General features: G+C 45.2%; 1 protein-coding gene across 4 annotated transcripts in view; it reads right to left on the bottom strand.

Annotated features, from left to right (window-relative positions):
• The window catches only part of HIPK2 (homeodomain interacting protein kinase 2), a 131863-nt gene that overhangs the window by 69851 nt on the left and 38752 nt on the right, over positions 1–23260 (bottom strand). For all 4 annotated transcript variants that reach the window (XM_033514228.1, XM_033514230.1, XM_033514229.1 and 1 more), the window contains exon 2: positions 18636–19734. In XM_033514228.1, coding sequence (XP_033370119.1) covers positions 18636–19734 — 1099 coding nt within the window. The remainder of the gene's footprint in view (positions 1–18635; positions 19735–23260) is intronic.

The following is a 23260-nucleotide window of genomic DNA, read 5'->3' as shown; positions in this document are numbered from 1 at the left end:
GCTTTCAGAAAAACAAAGGTATTTTTCCATCCCTTCACAGGGAAGGAGCTCACTGCTTTCATCCACTCCCCTCATCCCAAAAGTACTGTGTGCCTCACTTCCAAAGGGACCACACTCAGCTCAGCTCTGTTGGCCACCTCCCTCCTGGGGCAGATGGAGGAGCAGAACGGGTTCCTGCTCTGCTGAAAGCCTTTCCCTGCAATGCAACTCGCTTGCAACTCAGCGGTTCCCCACAGAGGGGCCTCCAAATGCGGATAATTTCACTCTTCTCCTTCCCTGCCTCTGAAGCATCCCTTCTGCTAGCTGTGGAAAAGCCCAGTTTCTTGGAAAGCAGCAGATTCTTGCTTAAGATAGGAATTCCTGTTACGGAAGCTGATCCCGATCAAGCCCTTCCCTTCTGCCTCGACCTCCACCCCAGTTTAGGAAATTCACCTTCCTGGAAATGCCTTGGCTATAAATACAGCCCTCAGAACAGCCTGTGACATTTTTCCCTTTACTACATAAACTTTCCACTCGCCGAAATCATCCCAAGAAAAGCCAGCACACAATATAAACTGCGGAGAGCCGCGCTTCCCTACGCACCCATCCCATCCAGGCACAGCTTTGGCCTGGAGCTACCCTTGCACGTGGATTTGCAATATCTATAACCTATCCTAAGGATTCAGCCCCCTGTGCTCATCCCCTTGGCCCTCCCTGCTCCCCACCTCGCTGTCACACCGGGTTTGTTTCATTCTGTAAGCGACGGCTTTTACAGCAGCCGTGCAGCAGAAGTTATTAATGCTGCTTTGGTACGGGGAAAATCTCATTAACGTCAGCAAAAGGAGGAAGACTTCTGAAAAGCTCCCAGCTAATTTGCTTTCTTTTAATTTCTTGCAATTACAGTAAGCAGCATAACGCTCTCCCAATAAATGGGTCTTAAGCATTGTGGCAGAGTCCTATCCCCAATCAATCCCCGCTCAAACTTTTAACCCTTTGCTGGATTGCTGGAGAGTAGAAATTAATATGAGGTGCACCTTCCCAGAACAAATGGTTTTCAGACATTTCCAGTAATTTCTCCACATGGTGGAAAATCCCTGTTTTGGCTGTGCTTTTTTCTTTTTTTTTTTTTAAATTTTTTGCTTTGCAGCCATCACAGCAGTACCAAGCTGGTGCTGCCCACATCCTTTGCTTGGTCTAAATTCAGTTTCTCTTACAGTAAACACAGTTCTTAAAGGCTGCAATCCAGTTCTTTTCTGAAAAGAGGTTCAGTGTAGCATATCCCACACACTGGCTGATTTTTAAAACTCACTGTGTGATCTATTTTCCCTTACTGCATTGAAAAGTTGAAGAGCAACAATTCTATTTCAGACTGCAGCTTATTATTTTTACTCCACTGCAAAAAAAATAAAATTAAAATAATGAATATTGAATAATGAATAATAAATGTTGAAGAATGTTTAAGCATACAGTCTGGAGAGTAATAAGAGGATAAGGTTTTGGGTTGTTTTGTTGAAAGAAAACAAAACAAAACAAAAGTTGCCCTTTCGATTAAGTAAAACTGGATTGGTTTTTCAACCAAAAATGTTACAATAAAGCCAAACCCTAAATTTCATTTACTTAATTTCATTCACTTAATTTCATTCATAATGGCAGGTTTTCAATGAGAATGGAAGAAAAAGGTAGGGTTGTTATTGTTGGGGGCTTATTTTGCATAAAGGAATTGAAGAAGTGGAATTTTGGAGGGAGAACACATTCTGATTAGCCCTATATGAGATCACTTATTCATATCATAGCAAGTTAGAGAAGACTAAACATTATTATTACTATTATTTGATGGCTCTTTTGGTCAATTCTCAGCCGTGGATTCATCGAAGAAGCTTAGCCTTTCATTTTAATTAAGTTTCTAATCATAAAGGCTCCAACTCAATAAATCCAAACCTGAAATTCAGAAGAATCTGTTGTTATTTTCCCCCCCCCACACACAGGCTGACCAACATATTTCACCCATTCCTGTACTAGCACACAGGGAACCTGGGACAGCAGGAGTGCCTGGGAAGGAGCAGAAATCCTACCTGGAAGTCTCTGCCTGGGTTTAAACATTGTCCAGCCCTCCCAGCAGAGCACACTGCTGCCACTGGAGAGAAGCAGCACGAGAAGCTTCTTGCCCTCATAGTTAACAGAAGCCTCTCCACCATAAAAATGACCTATCTGTCCGAGGGACTTCACAAAGGAAGAGGAAAAAGCACACCCTGGCACATTCTAGAATACACTGAGGTTTTGCAGAGTTAATCAGCACACCAGCACATATGAAAAAATCCCACTGTATTGATTTAAAATAACATTACACGTGGAAATCAGGTGGTTAACAAATTGCTACAGGACTGGACCCTTTGGTGAACACATTTCAGGCAAGGGAAGCTTCTTGCATTGATTTGCAAGTTGCAGAAAACCCCACTGCTGCCAACATTTGAAAATAATTAAGTAGGACCTTTGTTGTCTGTGGAAAGAAAATAAACCAATAAAGTCACATTTTTAGCTTCTTTTAAACGATATTTAATGCTCACCAAGTTTCTTGCATGGATAGAACTGTATTTGCACAGTGAAAAAGGGGGTCCACCAGTACACACAGATGCAGCCAGCCCTGCACTAAGAAACGAGTCGTGCATCATTTATAGTTTCTCTGTGTACTTCATAATGTATGCGTGGATGAGCTACACCGAGTGCAGGATACTTAAACTGTCTCATTTGTCCAGGCCACTCACAATCACACAATTAAAGGATGGCCATAAAGAAATCCCCACACAAACAGAGAACAGAAGGAGAAGATTAATTTCCTCGTTTTGTTAGAAACATGCACCCCCCCACCCCAGCCCCGTTTACAAGTGAAATCCAGGAGTGACAGGGATTTACAGTACTTAAAACAAAAAACAATCAAGAAATTAGAGGTGGGTCAGGAAAAGTAAAGTCAGAGGATTTCACTGGACAAATCCCAGGGTTGTCACCCTGGCAGAAGTCGCTGTCAGGAGCCAAACACCAGTTTAAGATTTCCTCCTGTTTGTAGGGATATGAAGACATTAAAAACACAAATCTTCCTTTCAACTCATCACTACTCCAGCATTTCAAAATGAACTCTTATTTCATCTAGAAAACATAGAGCACCAAACAAACACTTTTGGTGGTGCAGTCAGTAGGAGAAGGTCCCTTCTTGCCACCCCTTCCAGTTCAGAACCGAGAGCTCCTCAGCTGCCAGGAGCATTAGAAAACCCGTTCTGTCATACAGCCAGAAATCTCGAAACACTGAGTTTGCTGTGCTCCCAACAAAGCCCTGCTCAAAACAAGCATTGGCATGTGGATTTATGTGAGATGACTGACTGGCCCTGCAGGTTGATAAAAGGTTCTGGAGTCTTTCACATACAACTAAAGTTGTTGGTTTGAACCCAACCTGTCAGTGGTGTCTGCGGCAGGAAGACTGCTCAGCTCCATCTCTCAGAGTCAGCAGTGTCACTCTATCCCCTGGAAGACAAGTATACATGCTGTTTCAGGGTGCTCTGCACAGTCAGGACAACACTGGTGGCAAGGATTGTGATAAACCCTCCAGAGCTAAGTTTTAATTGAAAATATTCTCCACATTACCAGTTTCTACAATCCCACAAATCATCCACCACAGCCTCGTGATCTTATGGATGACACTTCAGTCTCTATGAGAAGATGCTGGAAGAATCCATTCTTTCCACATCTCACAATAAAATCCTGATACTGTTAAATCTGAAGATCACACCTGAAGAAGTAGTAAGTATAAAAACCCCAAACCAATACCATCCATCTGGAATCTGTCCCTCCATCTCCCAAGGCCATGACTAATCCTACCAGTCAGCTTTCCCACGACAGCTCAATATTAGTACACTCAATCTGCCACAAAAGACAGACACAGATACATACTTTTCCCATCCTGTTTGTTTGTATAAAAATGCTTAGCCTGAAGGAAGCAAAACCCTATTTCGCCTGAAACTCACTTCTGAGAGCGAAGGTCTGATCAAGCAACAGTTGGAGAATCCCAGAAGATGTGGCAAAACTAATTGTAAAGTCATACTGAAATAAAGCATGCTTTGGATTAAATGTCATTTTACTGGGATCTTCAAACCTCCTGCAGGCACTCAGGCTGGTCTGGTTTTAGCCCATTTTAACAGCCTCGCACAGACCACTTCAAAACTCTTATTAACCTGGTGAAAAGTACACCCTAGGCTCTACTTGCTAAACACTACCAAGCTGCTCGTCAGCCTTCACCAAAATGACAGAGGAATAAAGAGTGATCCTCCCTGTGTGAGCTACAAGCTTTGCCCCAGCCTCGCTGAGGTGGCAAACCCTGCTGGCTTGCTCCCGTTCACACAGACCTGCACATGCTCAATAACACCATTGATTTTGTTTGTGCAGGCAGAGAGAATCCAATTTTAAAAAGCCACATTGATTCCCACCCATTAAAAACAGAGCAAGCTGCAGCATTTGCTAAATGGATAGAAAAAGACTGAGGTCAGGATGGAGGGGTGGGAATAATGTCATTACACTGAGCTCATTCTGAAGGACAGAGAATTACAAAAACAGACAATAAAATAGTAACAATTTGACTTTTCATTATTTGCTGTAGTTTCTAAATTACAAAAATAGCGAGTGAACAACCAGGGAGTGCCCTGTGACAAGGGATGCACGGCAGAAGGCATCCTAGAGCATGGAGCTGTGATTAGTTGCATTTGGAGCATGAGGACACACACGCACACAGCGAAAGAGGGCACAGACACAGGAACTGAGAGAGAAGCCCTGAGACTATCTGTGAGGACCCTGACTGCTTTTCAGTTCTTTGTTTTAGCACATTAAACAAACAGAGCCATCACACAGGTCACCGAGGACCTTCCTTCTGCAACTGTGGCCCCAGCTGCACCGCACACAAAAACTATTATTACTCTCTAATGGCTGCACCTTTTGGACAATAATTCAGTGTTTTGGGGTGGGTTTTTCCCCCTCCTTTTGTGCAGTGCCACTTAGTCTTTTGCTTCATTTTATGTTTTATTTGCACACTCTTGAAATCTTCATGTAGTGACTAAAAATTCATGAGGCAGCCTTAAGTAGGAGTCCCCGCTTCCCTCCCTCCCCTTTTCCTACCCGTGGCAGGCGGCTGAGGAGGTGCTGGGCATATATCGGTGCTGCCGCAGCAGCCGGGGGGTGGGAGAAGCTGTGGATGCAGAGAGAGACGGTGCTGCAGCCCTGGGGGTGCCTCCTCATCCTGCATCTGTGAGCAGAGGGTGCGGACAGTGCTGGGCACGGAGGCTCATCCATGCCCAGCAAGCACATCCCAGAGCAGAGATGCTCCGTGTGCTGGCTGGGCTTCAGCTGCACGCCACGCACTGCCCGACCACGAGCCTGCCCGTCTGCTGCACAGCAGTCATTCATCTCTTCAACTTCAGCAATGCCAACAGGCAAGTGCTTGCTAGCATTAGTGAGGCTTTCATAATTGGTCCCAGCTGGTTAGTTGTAACACGCCTTGTTGTTGAGCAACTACCTAGTAACGCTGTCAGACATCCCCTGGTTGCATAAGGAGGGTTAGCATCTTTATTAATTACGGGCCGCCACCAGCCTGTGTCACTCTCCACAGATAAGAAAGCCTTTAAGCTCCTGGTCAGTCAAGGCCTCCTTGGAAAATCTTGTGCCAGCTTCAAGCAAAGCAAGCTCGGGCTGTAGCCGCGGCAGCCTCCTGCCCGTGGTGACAGGGTTCCTGCTCCGCTCTGGCTGCTGCGGGGGCTGCTGCCGATGCCAGCCGCCTGCCAGCTCTCTGGCCACCGCGTGGGCGTGCGGCAGCCCCGGCTCACTGCGAGGCAGGTGGGCATGCACAGAGCACGGCAGACGTGGCCAAGCACCGTGCAGAGATGTACCCCAGTGCCTGGCCGCGCTGCTCCGAACCGCCGGGCAAGGCAATGCAGGACCGGGAAAATGCACCCTTCCTGCTGGAGAAGGAAAAAAAACAGCAACGTGCATCTCTCAAAAGGCAAAAGTGTGGAGGAAATATCATGGAAGTGGCCGTTTCACAAGATACTTGAGCGTACCTGTGGCTCTAAAAACCTCAAAGTTTGCAACCAAGCCCACTCCCCGTAGCCCTCGCTTGCCATGCGGTTTGATCTGTGTGATACAGCAACTCGGGGACATTTTCTGCCAAAAACCAAGCACCGTGCTCTTCCTCCTGTGCTGTCACTGGGCTGTTGTGACAGCCCCCTTACAAAAGCAGTGACAAGAGTTATATCCTGCACACAGAACTCTTACACAACTTCAAATGTCATTTTGTGGGCAGTAATCAGAACCCGTAGCCCCAGGCTAAGGTAAAAGCTGTGAGTGTGTCTAGGAGCTAGAACTCAACAGCTGCTCAAAAGCACACACCTTGAACTGGAAATGAACCTCTTCAAATCCCATGGAAGACCAAACCACAGGCTGGGGCTGCAAGGAGTGGTCTGTTTGGCTGTGTCAGCTGTCTACAGCAACTCTGACCTTTGCCATCCTTTGTTTACATCTGAGCCAACCTCTCATATCCTGGGTTTGCTGCTGGTTTTTCTCTCTCCGGCTTCTACTTTGGCTGCCCTTCAGAGCCTGAGATGAGCACCAAGGTACTAGGAAAAGACCCTCACAATGTCCATGGGGCAGACACTGCTGCACTTCTAGAGCTGCTGAAAAAGCAGCTGCCAATTCCTCCCTTCTCTGATAAGGGGTCTGAAGGCTTGGGTTTGTTCAAGGGCCACTCAACAGCAGCTCCCCACCAAAGCGGCGCAGGGTTGGGGCTGACAGCTGTGTCTTGATGCTTGGCTGCCACACACTGCAGACAGATCCTTTTCCCAAGACATGAGCTGTCTCCCCGTGCACACCCAATACCTCCAACAACCACAGGCAGACAGCAAATCCACTGCAACACCTCATGCTCATCACTGCCATTTCCCATCTGAGCAGCAGTTCAATACATTTTCACATTACCCATGCCTCTGAAAGCCAAGAGGGCCATTCATACAAACTTAATCTTAGTTACTCTTGCTGGATCATAGGTACTGATGTTGGAAGGTAATTCTCTAAATCCAATGTAAATGTTTAAAGTTTATTCCCAAAGGATTTATGTAGACATAAACATACAGATTAAAAACAAGCAAGACGTCGGGAGCTTTTTACTACCTTCTAAAGTAGCCAGGCACATGGATATTTTATCTCTCCTTTTGGATCTGCTTTCTTCCAACGGCACAGTTCAGAGACTTCATACAGATCAGAGGCAGAGTTCAGGCTAGCACTGACAATTTCATTAGAAGAAGAAAAAAAAAAAAAAAAAGATAGAATTGTGTTTTCTTATGTTCTCTGCTCTTTTATTGCTATTTTCAAAATGAAGAACAGACCCTACCAAAGTGCTAAGGGCTGAAAACATAACTCTAAATGATACAGGAAATCCAACTTTGTGCCAATCCATTTTTATCCTCTCTTTGTGGCCATAACAAAGCCGAGAACAAGAGCTAAACAATGGAGAAAAAAGAATAATTTCAACATAATTTTTTTGCTGAAAGTAACATCAGCGACAATAACAAGAATCCATTCAAAAGACAGAATGTTATCTTCCAACACAGTTAACACGCCTTTCTTTCTGTCACTCATTATATATCTTACACATCAAGCTGTACTTTGACCTCCTTACAAAGGAATACATTTGGAGCCACCACATCCCTGTACCCATATTGGCAATGCTAAGTGAAATCCAGCCCATAGTGCCATTCTCTTCCCTGCTCCCTCATGCACCTGCCAAGAGGAGATAGGTTATCAAATGAGCCTCCAGAAAAGCATTTCCAGAAACAGCAATATGACTACATCCTGCTCTTGCTTGTGCTCATGCAATCCTTCAGAATCCAGTCCACTAATTTAACAGGCTAACAATGACATGAGCTGAATTTTTGACAACCATGGGGATGAGATCACTTAGATAAGCTTTTATTTCTGATAAAGGCCATCACCATTACTTCTTTTTACCTACTGAAATCAACTGGCAATATTTCATCATTAACTGTTTAGCACAGTAGCCAGTAAATTCATCTAGTCTCAGCTGAACCTGTTTACATTTCAGATTTCATCCACCCCTCTTAATACTTTTGTGAGCATCAAAGAAATACTCCATTTTCCTCTTGAATGACTATTCTATGTTTGCAGTCTCCCACTGGCAAGTAAAACACTCTTAAGACTAAATATATTGAAACTTTTCTTAACTCATCAGATGCTCCTTCCACCCCCCTCCCAGACATGGAGTGCAAAGCTCTGCATGGAAGCAACTTTTGGAAACACAAATTCTTACCCTGGTGAATCCAAAAAAGGCCATCAGCTTTCCTTCTGTACACCAGCTGTCACATTAACACGTGTGCTACCCCTCATTGTCATATGTACTGTTATACCCTATTACTCTATTCTTTAAGGGCCGCAGCCACAAAAATCTTTGTGCATGAGATGCTGTAAACACAGCAAGCAGAGCATTCCAGGAGAAGAGCACAAGGTAAATGGTACAGACACCTACATCTAGACTGGCGAGTACAGGCAGAAAACACGGTGCTGCTCAGCAGTATTGCCACAAGCCATCCATCCATCCATCCTATGTGCAGTTAAAACAACTCAGTGCAGTACAGCTCCTCCTGATGTCAAGTTAACTGAAACACTGCTAACTTCTCCTTCTCTGCCTCTATGTGAGCACAAGCATCAGCTGCTAGAACACACAATTCTCCTTATCCTTTCAAGGCTTCAGCTGGTGACCTTCCTGTGCTCAAAAGCTGTTTAAGTCATTAGCATTATCTGAAAACTGCACCAGAGGTAGAAATTCAGTGATGACGCCATAAAACTTTTGGCACTTTTCATGTCTTATCAGACCTGGGGTATTACACTTGCTTTTGGGAACTTCTGCTTCAAATCAGCTACAAATGGCACTGGTTGACAAAAAGCAAAATAATGACAAGTTTACCCAACTCTCTGAAGTGCACAATTTTCAAATCAGAGTCACTTGAGATAGATTCAGGACAATTCCCCCACATCTACCCTGCCTCTCTCCCTGAGCAGAAGCCTTTGGAGACAAACACCAGATCTGGTAGTGGGTAGAAGTCTGCTACTCTCTGGCTAATGCAAACCAGAAAAAAGCAGGGACAGAACCTGGATGTCCACCCAAGTACTGGTTCCGTGCAGTCACAAAGGCAGAATAAAGGTAAAACAAAAAATTAAAGGTAAAGCAAAATGACTCATGTCTGTGTAGGTAAAACAATGTCTGCAATTACTTTTGTCCTTAAGTAAGCAAAAAACAAAGGTCAAGCTGCCACTCAGGGACTCACAGGTTACTTTCCAGCCACTGCAGGAGAGGGATGATGTCCTGTTTGGTTCTCTGCCCTTGAAAGTCTCCAAATAGCAAGAAGCTGAAACTTCATCTTTCCTCCCACACCTTTCCTTATGTGGGAAACAACAACTTCCAGGTAACCAAGGTCTGTAAGAGGATTCCTCTTCTGCCCCTCCCCTTTCTCAGTTCCTAAAGCCACTTCCCTTTTACTTCTTTCTCTTAGAACTGTGAATCTCTCACAGTGTGTGTGTGTGTATATATAAATATATATCTTTATCTATATATATACACATTCTGCATTTCTTTTTTCCTTGTAAAGCACCACAGAACAACTCTTGTACGATCTTGCCTAAAAAGGCAAAGGACATTTCCTTGACCTTCCTTCTTAAACAGGTAACAGCCATGGCTATAACTCAGCCTAAGTCAGGCCACAAGACTAGTGTTTTTCAAGCAAAATAACCACTCTCAACTGCTTGAAAGTAACTCCTGTTCCCCAGCATGACCTGGAGAAGGAGGTAGCTACTGAGCCCCCACCTGAGAATAAAGTGCCTTTACATAAACTTAGGCTAATTTGAGGCATCAGTGCAGCAAATGGCTTGAGAAGGTAGAAACTGAGGACTGGAGTCATGTCATTCAGGGGTCTGAAGCTGGGGAATGTATAACCCCATACTAAATGCTGCATCTTCAGGTAATTTTTCTCTTCTGGTAATAACTCATTCATTTATAAACCAACGCCAGTCACTTTTCTAACCTCATTGCTAATGAGCAGCAGAGCAGAAATACTTTCTAACCAGAAAACACTCTTCAGTGTAATACAGCTTTCCAGTACTGCTGTGCTGGGGCCTAGAACTTGTGAAGCTAATGAATGCACAGACACAGTAAGCTTCCTCCATGTTACATTTACATCTCTTGCCTGCACTGAGCAAATGTACGGGGGGAGGTAAAAACCTGATAGGATTTAAATACATGGTACTTGAGCAAAGTATCCCTGAAATCCTGTGCAAACTGTGTTGCTAATGCTTTTTCATACTCAGGAGAGGACGAGGAATCTCACTGCTCATAATTCTTTTATTTTCACACTTGGAGCACCGAACTCATCCCAACAGCCCCTCACCTCATTTTGCTTCTCAGCAGCCACCTCTGCCCTTGGCCAGCTACTGCCCTGACCCAAATACGCATTGAAATAAATGTAGGAAGACACAGAAAATGCTACTAGTGTGTAAGTGTGACTGCAGTGCTCTCTCCTTCACTGGTCACCTATTGCTGGAGTAACATCTGTGGGTCACCACACCACTGCTCCTTATGAGCTGCTGCTGCTGTTTTATCACTGGAGATGAAAAGAAAAGCACCCTCTCCCTGCTCTGCTTCCTTTGCACTTGGTGAGGAAGTGACTTGAGTGGGAGGAGAGAAAGAAGGGCAAACACAAAACCACAGAAGTGAGCCACTAGAAGCAGAGACAGAACTTTATGCTTTTCATACACGGGCAAACAGCCGGCTCTGATTGCATCTGGCTCTTGCTGTAGCCCTGCAAATTGTGCCTTCACTCTCATTGTCACCACTGAGCTTGGTCACACCCCAGCCCCGAGCTGGGCACAGGTATACCAAAACACTGTGTGTCTTTTATGTAGCACAGAGATGGAGTCTGAAGTGCTACAGCCAATAGCTGCTATGGGAGGGTTTTGATTTCTTGTAGGTAACTAGTTCTTTTTAAGTAAAACAACCTGGCTATTTGTACCTGTTTCAGGCTTGCCCTGGTACAGTAAATACAAGAGTGACCTTGATTTTTCACATCATTTCACCAGGCTGCAGCCTTAAGAGGACTTACTGTGCTTATAAAGCTTAAGAGAAGAAAAATAGACAGCAGGAAATCCTGTGACAGGCTTGTTTTGGTGGTGATGAGAGAGAAACAGTAGCAGGAGAAGAAATGAAGAAAAAAACATAAACCCAACACCTGTAGCCAACCCACTGATGCCTCGGGAGGCTACCTGGAACAGAGGCAAGACAGTGTTAAAGGAATAAAGTAGGTATTTATTAAAAAGGCCTTCAGAGGATACACCTTGGGCACTACAAGAGCCCAGCCGTGGCTCCACCCAAGATGGACCCAAGATGGATGACAGGTCATAAGTCTTCACACTTTTATATAAAAGTTTTAGTCCATTTACATATTGGGGTTAATTGTCCAATTACAGCTTCAGGTTATGAAGTCCCATCCTCCTAGATTGCTCTCCTCAATTTGCTGTTGTTTGTATTGTTTTGGGCCTCAAGCTGCAATGGTGTCCTTGGTTCTCAGGCTGGAAAAGGATTGTTTTGTCAAACTAAGCTGTGAAGAGAGCTTGCTAACACTCTGTATGAAGTTCAGAGTTACATACTCGTGCAGTAAAGAATCTGGGAAACATGCAAGCTGAAACTTAAGGCATCACTACCAGTGGGGAGAGTGTGACTTCCAAACCACTCCCTGATCCTCACAGTGTTACTGAAACTACTCTGAGAGTGAGTATAAAGAAGGGATTCGTTTAGGATTCTCTGCTGGGTTTGAAAGAAGGCTTGTGATGTTCGTGTTATCATGATGACTTCAGGCGGCAGTACAAGGACTGGTAACACGTGTTATTTGCACACTGCCTCCTCTCTGCAAGCCCTGAAAGCAAGCATGTGGGAACTCCATCTTAGCTCCATTTGAAGAGTTATTTGTTTCCAAACTGTAAGGTACTGCTTTTGGGGAGGTCAGCCCCAGGCGTGGGACTATGTGGCACTGGGTGGTGCAAACGTCCACAGAGGGAAGGTTTTGCTTAAATGGGTAAGTTATGGAGTAGAGGGGGTAGAGTGAAAGGGAAACACAGTTCTAAAATCATATCCCTCTGAAGGTGATGTGGAGAAGGATGAGGTGAGTTCCCTCAGTTTGGGCAGGACCTGTGTCAGAGCTGGTGGTTGACTGCTGAGCCTTGATCAACAGCCACATCACTGTGGCTTCTGTTCCCTGCCTGCACAGCACTGCCTGGGTTGTGGGCAGTGCCCCTGAGGGTGAATGGGGCTGCTCGCATCCAGAGGACTGCCATTCCCTTTGTGGGGATCACTGATGAGTTTAAAAGCTGCAGCAGCCTTGGGAAAATTACGTTTACCTTTTTCTCCCCAAGTTTTGTTTGCTCTTTTACACCAGAACCAGAGCCCCTCACCTGAGGGGTGGCACCAGCTGATGGAAGAACAGTGCTTCCAAGCCTGGTACCTGCCTCTGGCTGCTGCTCACATACTCATCTCTGATCCAAAACGCCCTTAATGAATTGATCCCTGCCCGTGGACACACAGGTTCCTTCCTTTCCAGCCACCAAGACAAAACTGACACCTGCAGGAGTAATTGCTGTCAGTGCCCCATCTTTGCTATATAGCATCTGTTTCCAGAGAGAGGAGAGGGGACTGAAAGGATTGGCTCAGCACTCAGCTGCAGTATTTGATTTTCCACCTCTCGGACACAGATGAGGTAAAAGGAAACAGCATAAGACTTCTCCCTTCCTTGGTCTACCAGAGACTTCTCTTTGCTGGAGAAAGGCTCCCTGTCAGGTTCCTTGCAAACAGCCCTTTGTTGCAAGTCTTCTTGGGCCCAGAGGCACGTAACTGGGCATATTTTATCCACTTGGTTAATAAATAAACAAAGCCCTCCTGTGACAGACAGTCCTTCTGACTCCACACAGGGACGCAGGGCTCCTCTCGGAGCCAGGCCAGCATCACGAGCTGGAGCTGGGCAGGAAGGTGCTGTGGTGGCACAAGGAAAGGGGCACAAGCTTTGTGAAGATAAAGGAGGAGCTGGCATGTCTGCTCAGAGCAAAATAAAAAATACTTAGGGAAATAGTAAGAAGGTTTCAGCAGAGAAAACACTAGGGAAGGTCTAGTCTGAGGAGATTGTTTCGGCTGAAATACAGGCTTTTCTGTTTTAAATTAGACCCCAGGTAGGGAGTACAGACACTGTGAATCTCCTGTTGGATGCACCATGAGCACAATGTTGGTTTACCATTCCTTCCCCAAGGTGATTTACACACAAAGGAACTGGCAAAGAACTGTCTTTGCTTGAGTTCTGTAAAACCAAAAAACCAACCCAGCCTGACTATACCAAAGGTGGGCCAAATGTCTCATCTTTCCAAGACTTGGTAGTCTGGGCACAATAAAGTTGAGATTCAATTAATCCCGATGTTGGTTTTGAAAAAAAAATCCTGCTGAATTTTGATTCTGAAAAAAAACAACTTCAAATTCCAAGGGTCCTTAGGAAAGAAATTAACAACTGCTTAAAATAGTATAGCTTGAAGTCTGCTTTTCTCCATGAAGCCTTCTGCAATGTTTTGCCAGTTTTGCAAGCCTGCAGTCCTCTCAGGTGTGATCATCACCACTTGGACTTCAGCAGTGAACTTTGTGGCTTCACTCCAGTCCCCACAAGAACCTTTCCTCCTCAATCCATCCTGCTCTTTACCTTGGAGAGGCAGAGTCAGTAAAGCAGTGAATGTTGCATGTAGGAGTGAAACAGACTGGCAGAGCAATGTGGCTCCCACAGCTGCAAATGCAGTCAAATCTGAGATAGAGATGTTTCTGCAAGTCCAGAATGGCAGATTTTGAAATATAAGTGCAGTACACTGTTATACAAGGATATAGCAGATGCCAATTCATTGAGTAAACAAAAAAGCATAGCCTATCCCTGTGTCATTACACCTGCCTCATTTAAAGGGCAGTTTTGACCAGAATGACACATTTGTGAGTCACACAATGGGGAACAGGTTGTGACTTTGCTCAGAAATCTACCTTGTTTTGGCTCCTAGTCAGCAGGGCTGAAATACAGATACCTGTCATGGCACAATGTCCATGTGTGGCAAGACTGATCCAGTTTAGCCCCCTGCATTCCCTCAGGACCTGCACTCACCCAGCTAAGCATGTAGAGCCAGTTAAAAACCACGCCTGCACACTCTGTATGGGTGGTTGATAACATGCAGGTAGCCTTTATGCATGCATATTTTCTTGCAGTGTCTGAAACCAGACTGATAAACACCTCTTCAAACTGGTACTCAGCTTCATTCTCTGTTATCCAAACATTTCATCAAAGGCTACTTACCTACAAAGCAGACATCTCAACCCAAGCCAGACAAGCCACATACCAAAAGCCTTTTGAAAACAAGGAACCAAACATGAATTTATTCGCTAACAGTGGAGGGGTGACAGCCGTTATTTTATATCTGCAATATTTTGCTAATTCTGAAAGACTTAAATCTCATAAGGTGATTACACCATTAATTAGCAAAACACTAGGATCCCCCGAGGTGCCAACACAGCAGCTGTTTCAGCTGAACAGCAAAGAAAAGCCAAGAGGGCAAGGTAACAAACTGGTGGTGCCCCCCTGAGCTGCCCAACTGCTCCAAGCACCCCCGTGCTGCCACCCCATGACAGGGAAGAGCTCTTGTTCCAACAAGGGACAACCTCAACTCTCCCTCTGCCACCCCAGCCTCCCAGAGGGCAGTACCCCCTCTTCCACCTGGGTGCATGAATGGGGGCTCTAACAAAGGGGCCATCTGTTGGAGCCTGAGCCCTGTATTTCTCAGGATGTGGGTTTTCTCAAGGAGCTCTTCATACACAGCTGATCAACCCAGAAGGGATCTCTCTGGCCATTCATTCCTCTGACCCTCTGCAAAATGGAGATCACAGAAAGTATCTCAATGATCTCCCCTTCCAACTGCAGCATGAAAAGGACCAAAATAAAATACCAGGAAGATACCCTGTGATCCAAAGACTATCACAGTTTTTTGATCCATAACTCTGTGAACAGGCCTTCATTTCTAGCCTAAGCGTATCTGGCTAAATCTGCCAAGTGCAGAGCACTGTGAGCTGGGCAGAGCAGCCCTCCATGGTCACCTTCAGTTCCTCACCTTTTCCTTCAGGCACCTCCAGACCACAGCCACATCACCACAAACCTCCTTGAAGGGTCAGTGATCAGGCCCAGGTTGATGCAGCAGATGGATGGTAAGGGACGAGAGGAAGGACTGTGGTGACGAGGGGGACAGGCTGGGACCCCTCTCCTAAGCAAGGGATGTTTGGACAGCCACCAGTGAGGTCCTACACACACTGGCCAAAGATGCCACAAGAGAAACACTTTGCACCATAGCGAGTTTTGCACCACATGCTGAAGATGGGTGGGCAGAAGGAGGATGATCCTCTTCACAGCACCCCTCCTTTTAGATGACAACTGACCACAGAACATGGCTGTGCTGGGGCTCATTCCCTTCTCCGTGGCAGGCACTGGAGACAGAAGGGCAGTGCCCTCCCAGAGAGGGATTCTTGGCAGCAGGGGAGTTCCTGCACAGCTCACCTTAGGCTGCCATGTTCTGCCTCCCACGGGCTCCCTACAGCCAGGAGAAAGATCTCCAGAGTACCACTTGTGGCAGCAGATCTAGCTTGGAGGAGGCTGTGTCCTCTTAAGAGGGCTGGGAGCTAAATTCTGCTGGACTAAAGATATTTTGATACCATTTTTGATATTTTTCATCCCACTCTGTCACCTCAATACCATTACCCTTCCAGAGTGCACTGGCTTAGAAATATCCCTGGTGAGACAGAGACAGTTCTGGGATTGGGGCAGCCAGTGAGGGCCCCTGAGCAGTGCCAGCAGTACAAGAGCAAGTCTGCCCACCATTCTTCCCACAAGAAACAGGGCTGAGGGATCCTGCTCATCTTCAGAGCACATCACACAACAGCAAAGGCAAATCACCCATGGAAAGCCTGCAAGCAGCCATGGAGCTCTCTTGGCTTTATGCTGGGTTGTGCAGATTCAGGTCAAGAAAAAGCACAGAGTTTGTTTAAAGACATTTTGTCTTCCACCTTCGGGAGAAGAAAATGGGCCTATCATTTACAGAAGGAAAGGCCTTACATTGCTCTAAGATGGAGCAAGATCCCACACACCTTTCAGTCCTTCAAAGGATTTGGCCATCATGTGCTCAAAAGAAGTGAGAGGAAATAGAAAAAGCAAGTTGTTAATAAAATATGGAGACAACTTAGGAATTTTCTTGTGAAAGTCCATGATAAAAAACCTCCAGCTGAGATCCAGCCTCTACTTTATATTCCCCTGTGCTCTGCTTCATCTTTCCATAAATGCATGGGGCACAGGGCTTCTGTCACACCTTTGGCATGACTGCTTAGAGTCTGAGAGGTTTTACTAGTCTGAGGAAGCTTTTCCTTTGCATGCAACTTAAATGTGCCATTTCTTGAAGTCATCCCCTTGTCTTTTATACTCTAGCAAGCAGAACAAGTGTAAATTAAATGGAAGACACATGAAATCTTTATAAAGCCCAGTGTTTCCCCTAGCATGAAAGTTCATTCACTTTAGACTGGAAGAGGTCTTTACTCTGTGCTGTATTTTCCCCATCAGAAAATGAAGAGGAACATAAATTTTCCTCATGACTTGAATTTAGCTTAATCAGCAGCCCCCTGCTGATTTAATTCAACCCAATGAGATTTTTCTCTTTTTTTTTCTTCCTGGTGAGCTGCTGCCCCTTTTCCCCTCCTCCCACCAATTCAGGCATGGAAAACAAGGGAGGAATTAGACAGACAGAACTTATTATCTATGAAGCTGCAACTTCAGACTGGGCAGGAATAACATTTAAATATAAAAAAGCAAATTTTATCAAGCCTTTTCCTCCCCAGAGACTGCCATGAAAATATTCCTTGTTTGTCACTGAGAATGAGCCATTTTTCTCTTTCATTTCTGCTTTCTGTCACATATTTCATTTTGGCTGCCCCTTCTGTCTTTCAGCTAGGGACCTAGGCTGCTAACACAGAATCACAGGTAACTCAACAACAAAATGCCTGTATTATCTTTCCTTTTTTTTTTTTGTTTCCTAGTCTGTCAGGTAATTGCAACTCTAAAAGCTTTTGCATATTTACCACAGAAACACGTCTATCCTGGAGGATGGGACTGTCATCAGGTAGAGTATCTTACTTAATAAGCCTCTTCTGAGGTATAAACTAGGGCTGGGGATTTTTTCCTGGCCTCCTTCAGAGCAAAGGACAAGCTGATAAAGATCAGCTGCTGCAGTGCTACACTGTCAAAATTCCTGTTCCTGTGAAAATTAACTCTCTCCAAGCTCAGAGTACAGGTAGGCTTTGCCACCATGAAATTTATGAAGTAGGAAAAGGGTCTGTTATCAACTCATGTTGGTTTTTCATCCCCAGTCCTCCCCATGTATAAGACAGATTTCTATTTACAAACAGATCAACTACCCTGCTTTTCTGTAACCCATCTGATGAGCTGTGGATGCTGCCAGGACTGATTTTCATTAAATCAGTCATGAAGAAGGATCAGATTTTCTGTCTTTGCCCCTGTTTCACAGAAGTACAACAACAAAAATGTGGTCTGAACATTTCTAAATTCAGCTGATATCTAAAGCCAAATTCCCTTCACCCCTATCACAATTTCCCCCCACCCCTGAAGCAGCAGTAGAACTGCTTTTCTCGGTCCCTAGGATGCTGAATCAAGCTGACTGGTACCAAAGAGAGGGTCTGAGAACATCTACAGGAGAGACTTTGTGTCTTGGAGTCAAGACAGAGGGCAAGGATGCCCTGCCAGGGGTTATGAGAAGAGTTCACACACTTCACTTCAGGCACACTTATGCTGAGGTCACAACTCCCTCCTGGCACGTAACAAAGGACTGTGAGTGGGAATCAACAGACTACAACCGGTCCTCAGTCCAACACCAAATCACTGACATTACTTGCCTGGAGGAGAGCTGACAAGAGCCAGCCAGAAGACTCCCATAGACTCAGAGCCTGTGGGAAACCTAATCACTGACAAAACATCTTCTGCATCCATACAGTTTTCCTGCAGGCCAACCTTACACTCGTTATGTCCCTCGTTTCGTATATGAGTACCAGCTGGAAGACACATTTGAAATATGGATTGATTGTTGAGGTTAAAGGTTAAAGATTAACCCTAATTCTGAAACCAAGAACCTATATCCATTGACTTGGAATGAAAATGTGGACATCCCCTCTCCTGAAAACAGTTCCAGAGAGAATAAACTGATAGAAGTGAAAGACTAACTAGAAAAATATTTTTACAACACTTTATGATTATTTACAAACTTACAATGGTTTTCAATGCAAGTAAACGCCAAGAGGTTAGGACATAATTTTTTATTATCATCCACAAGCCATCTTAAGAGCCATCTCTGTTTAGAATTAAGGGATGACTCTCATTCATTTAAGTGAATGTAAAAAATTCCCACAGGTAAAATACTTCCAGTAGTGTTACATGAGCCCAGTCTCTTACCTGTAGTATCTGGATTGAAGGTAAGTAGAACACACAGCTTTGGACACATGGCTAGCTGAACCAAAGTCTATGACCTTGACCCTATAGGGCTGTCGGGATGGGTCTACCAGCATGATGTTCTCTGGTTTGAGATCAGCATGAATCAGTCCCAGGCTTTTCAGCTTCATTAGGGCAGTTGCTACCTGCTGGAGAATTGGTCGAATGTACTTAAGGGGCAAGGGACTGAATTTATTTTGTTTTAAGAAATCATAGAGGTTCTGCTCCAACATTTCAAATACCAAGCATGTGTGATTCTTGTGCTGGAAGCATTCGTAAGCACGGACGAAGTTGTAGTCATCCGCGCTTTCTGTGCTCAGCCGAGCCAGGATGCTCACTTCAATCTGGCCTTGCCGGGCATAAGAAGGGTGGTTTTTTAGGATCTTGATAGCCACAATCTCATTAGTGCCACGTTTCCAGCATTTGACTACTTGTCCGAAGGTTCCACGGCCAAGAAACTCTAACACTTCGTACGTGTTGGTCATGGAACAGAGCACCTCATGTTGCACCAGCTGGTAATCCCCTTCACTGTTGGAACCACTGTTTTTGGAAGTGGCCGTGGAGGTGGTGGCGGTGGCTACAGTGGCCCCACTGGCATTGTTCTGAATCATTGGCGGATGCTCCTCGATAATCTGCACGCTGCTTGTGTTCTCGATCTCCTCACTCTTGCGCTTAAGTCCACATTTTTGGTAGGTGTCCAGAAGGCTCACAGTGCTGCGACGCATCAGGTTGTGTGGCCCGCCCAGTGTTTGCCCAGACACTGCAACCACACCAGAAGTGCTGTTGGCAGATGTAACCACAATGTGCCCCGTGCTTGCTGGGAAGATGATGGTCTGCTCGTAAGGGATGCTCGGATTGGGGATCTGGAGGGAGGCGTTGACGGCTGCTGCGGCGGCTGCTTGGGAGGACTGCACGTTCTTGCTCTGGTTGTAGACTTTGCTGTGTGTGCCGTACCCAGTCATATCCCAGTTCGAACTCGGCTCCACTTTCAGTTTCTTCACGCTACAGAAGGCACTTGACTGAAGGGTATGAGGAGAGAAAACTTGCACATGCGAGGCCATACCTGCAATACAACATCAGAGTGAAACCACAGTTGTCAAGATGCCTTCCCCAGCTTTTTTCATTTGCTCAGTGGCAGGAAAGGGAAATGGGATACAGGCTTCAGATACATCACATGCACACACACAAAAAGCAGGTTCTCCCAGATATATGTATTTGACACAAATAAAATATTACGCTCTAAAATAAATCCTTACCCCGGGTTGAACTATACTAACAACATTCAAGATTTCTGCTCTCTTGCTCTCCCCCTTTTCATTTTTAATAACAGGAATGTACATGTTATTTTTACCTCCTCTGCCTAAAGAGACTCCTATTCCCATTGTCTCCAGGAATATATCTATCTCTCTGGAAGAACTCATGTCAAATACTGCAAAGTATTCTGACTACAGAAGCCAAATCTCAAATCCTCAGGCTCATCCAATCTTAAACAGTTTGGTGGATCTGACTTAAGCCCCCCGCTTATTCCCATAAAACCACTGTGTAGCTTCTGGCCTGCACAGAGTGAAGATGGGACCAGGAGATGAAACACTGTGAGCAAATGGAGGTGCATAGATAAAGTTGAGGAGCCGGAACAGAAGAAGATGATGTTTCAGATTGCTTGCCAAGTCTGTGAGTGGGAAATGTGCACAATGCTAGTCTGTGCTCAGGGACACTGGAGATGGGAGTTACACAACATGAGCTTCACTGTGTGCTCTCAGTGCTCCTGAGATTTATAAATCTGCAAGGTTTATAAAATCGTGTTCATCTATTCTTATTGACAGAGACCACTGGAAAGCAGATCCCTTGGAAATGAACAGCATTGTTTATGAAGCAACATACACATTAGCGTGTAGCAGAATTAGCTCCTAATACAGCTTTATTTTTACAGGAAAGACAAAAACCTATTTTAATGCAAGCTTATTTGGTTTCAGAAGAGTTAATGATCTTCTAAATCTTAAAAAAAACCCACCACAGACCACCAAAAAACAACCCCACAACCTCATAACAAAAGTGAAAATAATGCATCACTGAGACAGACTTACTGAAGGATTCTGAGTAATATTCCACTGAAACAGAAAATGTGCCTATTCAGAGAAAAAAAATGTGGTGCATGGAGAAGAGGACAGGTAAGTCCTGACTTGCTGCCAGCTTTCCCTGCCCAGGGTAGGGATAGTACTGCTGGGGCAAACATTTTGTGAAGAACACAAATCCGTGGGGACTCCTGGGGAAGGAATCAGCACCCAGCAGAAGTTAGAGCAGAAAGGCACAGCCTCCTTCACCCTTCTATCTGTCATCAGTGTTTCTTTTTAATAAACCAGAATGACTAGGGAAGAAAAGGACAATATGCTGAGCTGGCACCATTGTTGAATTATTAAGCACAAACATAACCTTGACTTGTTTTCAACTTAAAAAATGTTAAAAGCTGAATGAACGCTTCAGTAACAAAACCACAACAAACTCTGCAGCGCACATGGAGGACTTCTTCATGTGGAGGTGTGACAGTATTTGACTCGGTCTCCTCATACTTCACTAGTCCATGTTCCTCTTGAGAAGATTTCCTGGAGCTCATGTGTACACAGACACACTCACAAACATGCACGCACACACTCACACATTCATGTAGAAAAATATGGATGTCACTCCACACTCACAAAGCTCAGTAGTCAAGTTAACAAATCTAAATACACCCAACACTCTTTTTCCAGTTAATTCCCAGCAGCCCAAAGGACAGGAGTGGCTCAGGAGAGGGGTGCTCTGGTGAGCCAAAACCTACCATGAGTAACTACTCAGAAGTAACAGGCCGAGCAATCTCTCCACTTTGCTTCAACACCCCTGCCTTCACCCCTGCCACAGTGATGAATCTATGAGGATGGAGCAGACACAGAAGAAAACCCCTTCAGGACACATGGCCCAGCCCTCAGCTGGGCTTGAACACTGCACACAAAACCCCACTGAACCCAGCCTAGCAACAAAGCCCTGCAAACCACAGCGTGCTGCCCTCTGCAGACACGACCCCTGTCTCAAAGTGGATTTATGATTGTTTGCTGTAGTTCCTTTTAACTCCATTACCCTCTGTTCCCCCAGCCTCCTGGGCAGCAATTTCCAAGGTCCCTGCAGCTGGGTACTCAGATGCCCTCCAGCTCCTTGCCCCACTCAGTACCTTCTCTCCTCTCTCCTTTCCACAGGGCAATGATGCTGTCACGAATGCCACGGCACGTGGCAGGCGCTGAGCTCGGGGAACCACAGAGTTATACTCAGCTTGTCATCCTGGACACAAAGATCGTGTATGAGCGAGCCAAAACCATGTTTATTTTTCCACTGATTAAGAAGAATCACGGTGTTCCTTCTAGTACAGTACTGACCTGCCTGGAGAGAGGGGGTGGTTTGATGTATGTTTTCCCCCTGGACACAAATAATGTGGCAGATGTAATTGGTAATATATTGTGGACCTAGCAGAGGTGTAATTTATAGTTTTATGGCTTTCATTCCATGGTGTGCTTGAGCAATCTCTCTTAGTAGAAAATAAAAAGGGAAAAAATGACTGACGCAGAACAAGGAGAGACGTTCTTCTCGCACGCTCCTCTAAAGATAACACCAAAAGACTGAGGCATAGCAAATTAAAGTCAAGGATGTGAAGCGCAGCAGCTGCAACTTTCTCAGCGCCACTGTAAAAATGAGGATAATCGCCACCATTAAGGGACAGGCTTTCAACTGGTGCAAACTGGCAGAGCTCCACTTGATATCAGCTGACGCTAAAAACAAGGTCAGCAGTCACTCAACATCGTCAATGTCAGATGGCTGCCTGTGCCCTTTGGTGAAACGAGTTGTTGTTAGGAACTGGTTTCCACATCGACAGCCAGCCCCTTGCTGTCCCTGAAACACTGCTGGCAGCCCCAGCAGAGGACAGGAACAGGGGATAAACACTGACTCACCCTGCTACCCCAAAAATGGAGGGGAGAAGGAAGCAGGGCTTCTGTGGATAAAGCAAAGAGACTTTGGACTCTTCTGCTGCCAGTGCTGCCTTCCTCAGAGGTTACATCTCATCACAGAAACTTTTGCCCCTAAAAAAAGAACTATGAAATCTTCTTCCTTACATAGAAAATTATTTTCTCATGTTTGAGGTTTTAAGGGCACGCATTGTAAGGAAAATAACTGAGTGAGTTCTTCGGCATAGTCCGATACCAAGAAATTACAGGCTGATTGACAGCTTGGTGATGGGAAAAGGCGGCTTCTGTAGCAAAGTAATTTTTATTGCAAATTTTCCTGCGCAGTTAATGCGAGAAAAACACAATCCTAAATTTCCTGAGGAGACAATAAAACTGTGCTGGTGGCATGTTGTTCCTTTCAAAAAGGATTTTTGCTCCATGGCAATAGCAGGACTAGTAATAAATGTGAATAAAAGTTGGATGGTTTTGTTACAGGAATCAAACTCCTCATTACAGCCTGTAAGATGATTTACACCTTCAGCCTTTTGACTACATAGGCTGACAAGAGCTTGCCACAATGTCCATGAGGAAACAAGCCAGCAGCAGTGAGATGATCCATGC

This window comes from Parus major, chromosome 1A, assembly GCF_001522545.3.
Source record: "Parus major isolate Abel chromosome 1A, Parus_major1.1, whole genome shotgun sequence".
NCBI lineage: Eukaryota > Metazoa > Chordata > Aves > Passeriformes > Paridae > Parus > Parus major.
The sequence above is the reverse complement of the archived record's forward strand: the minus strand, read 5'-3'. Positions and strand labels throughout refer to the sequence as shown.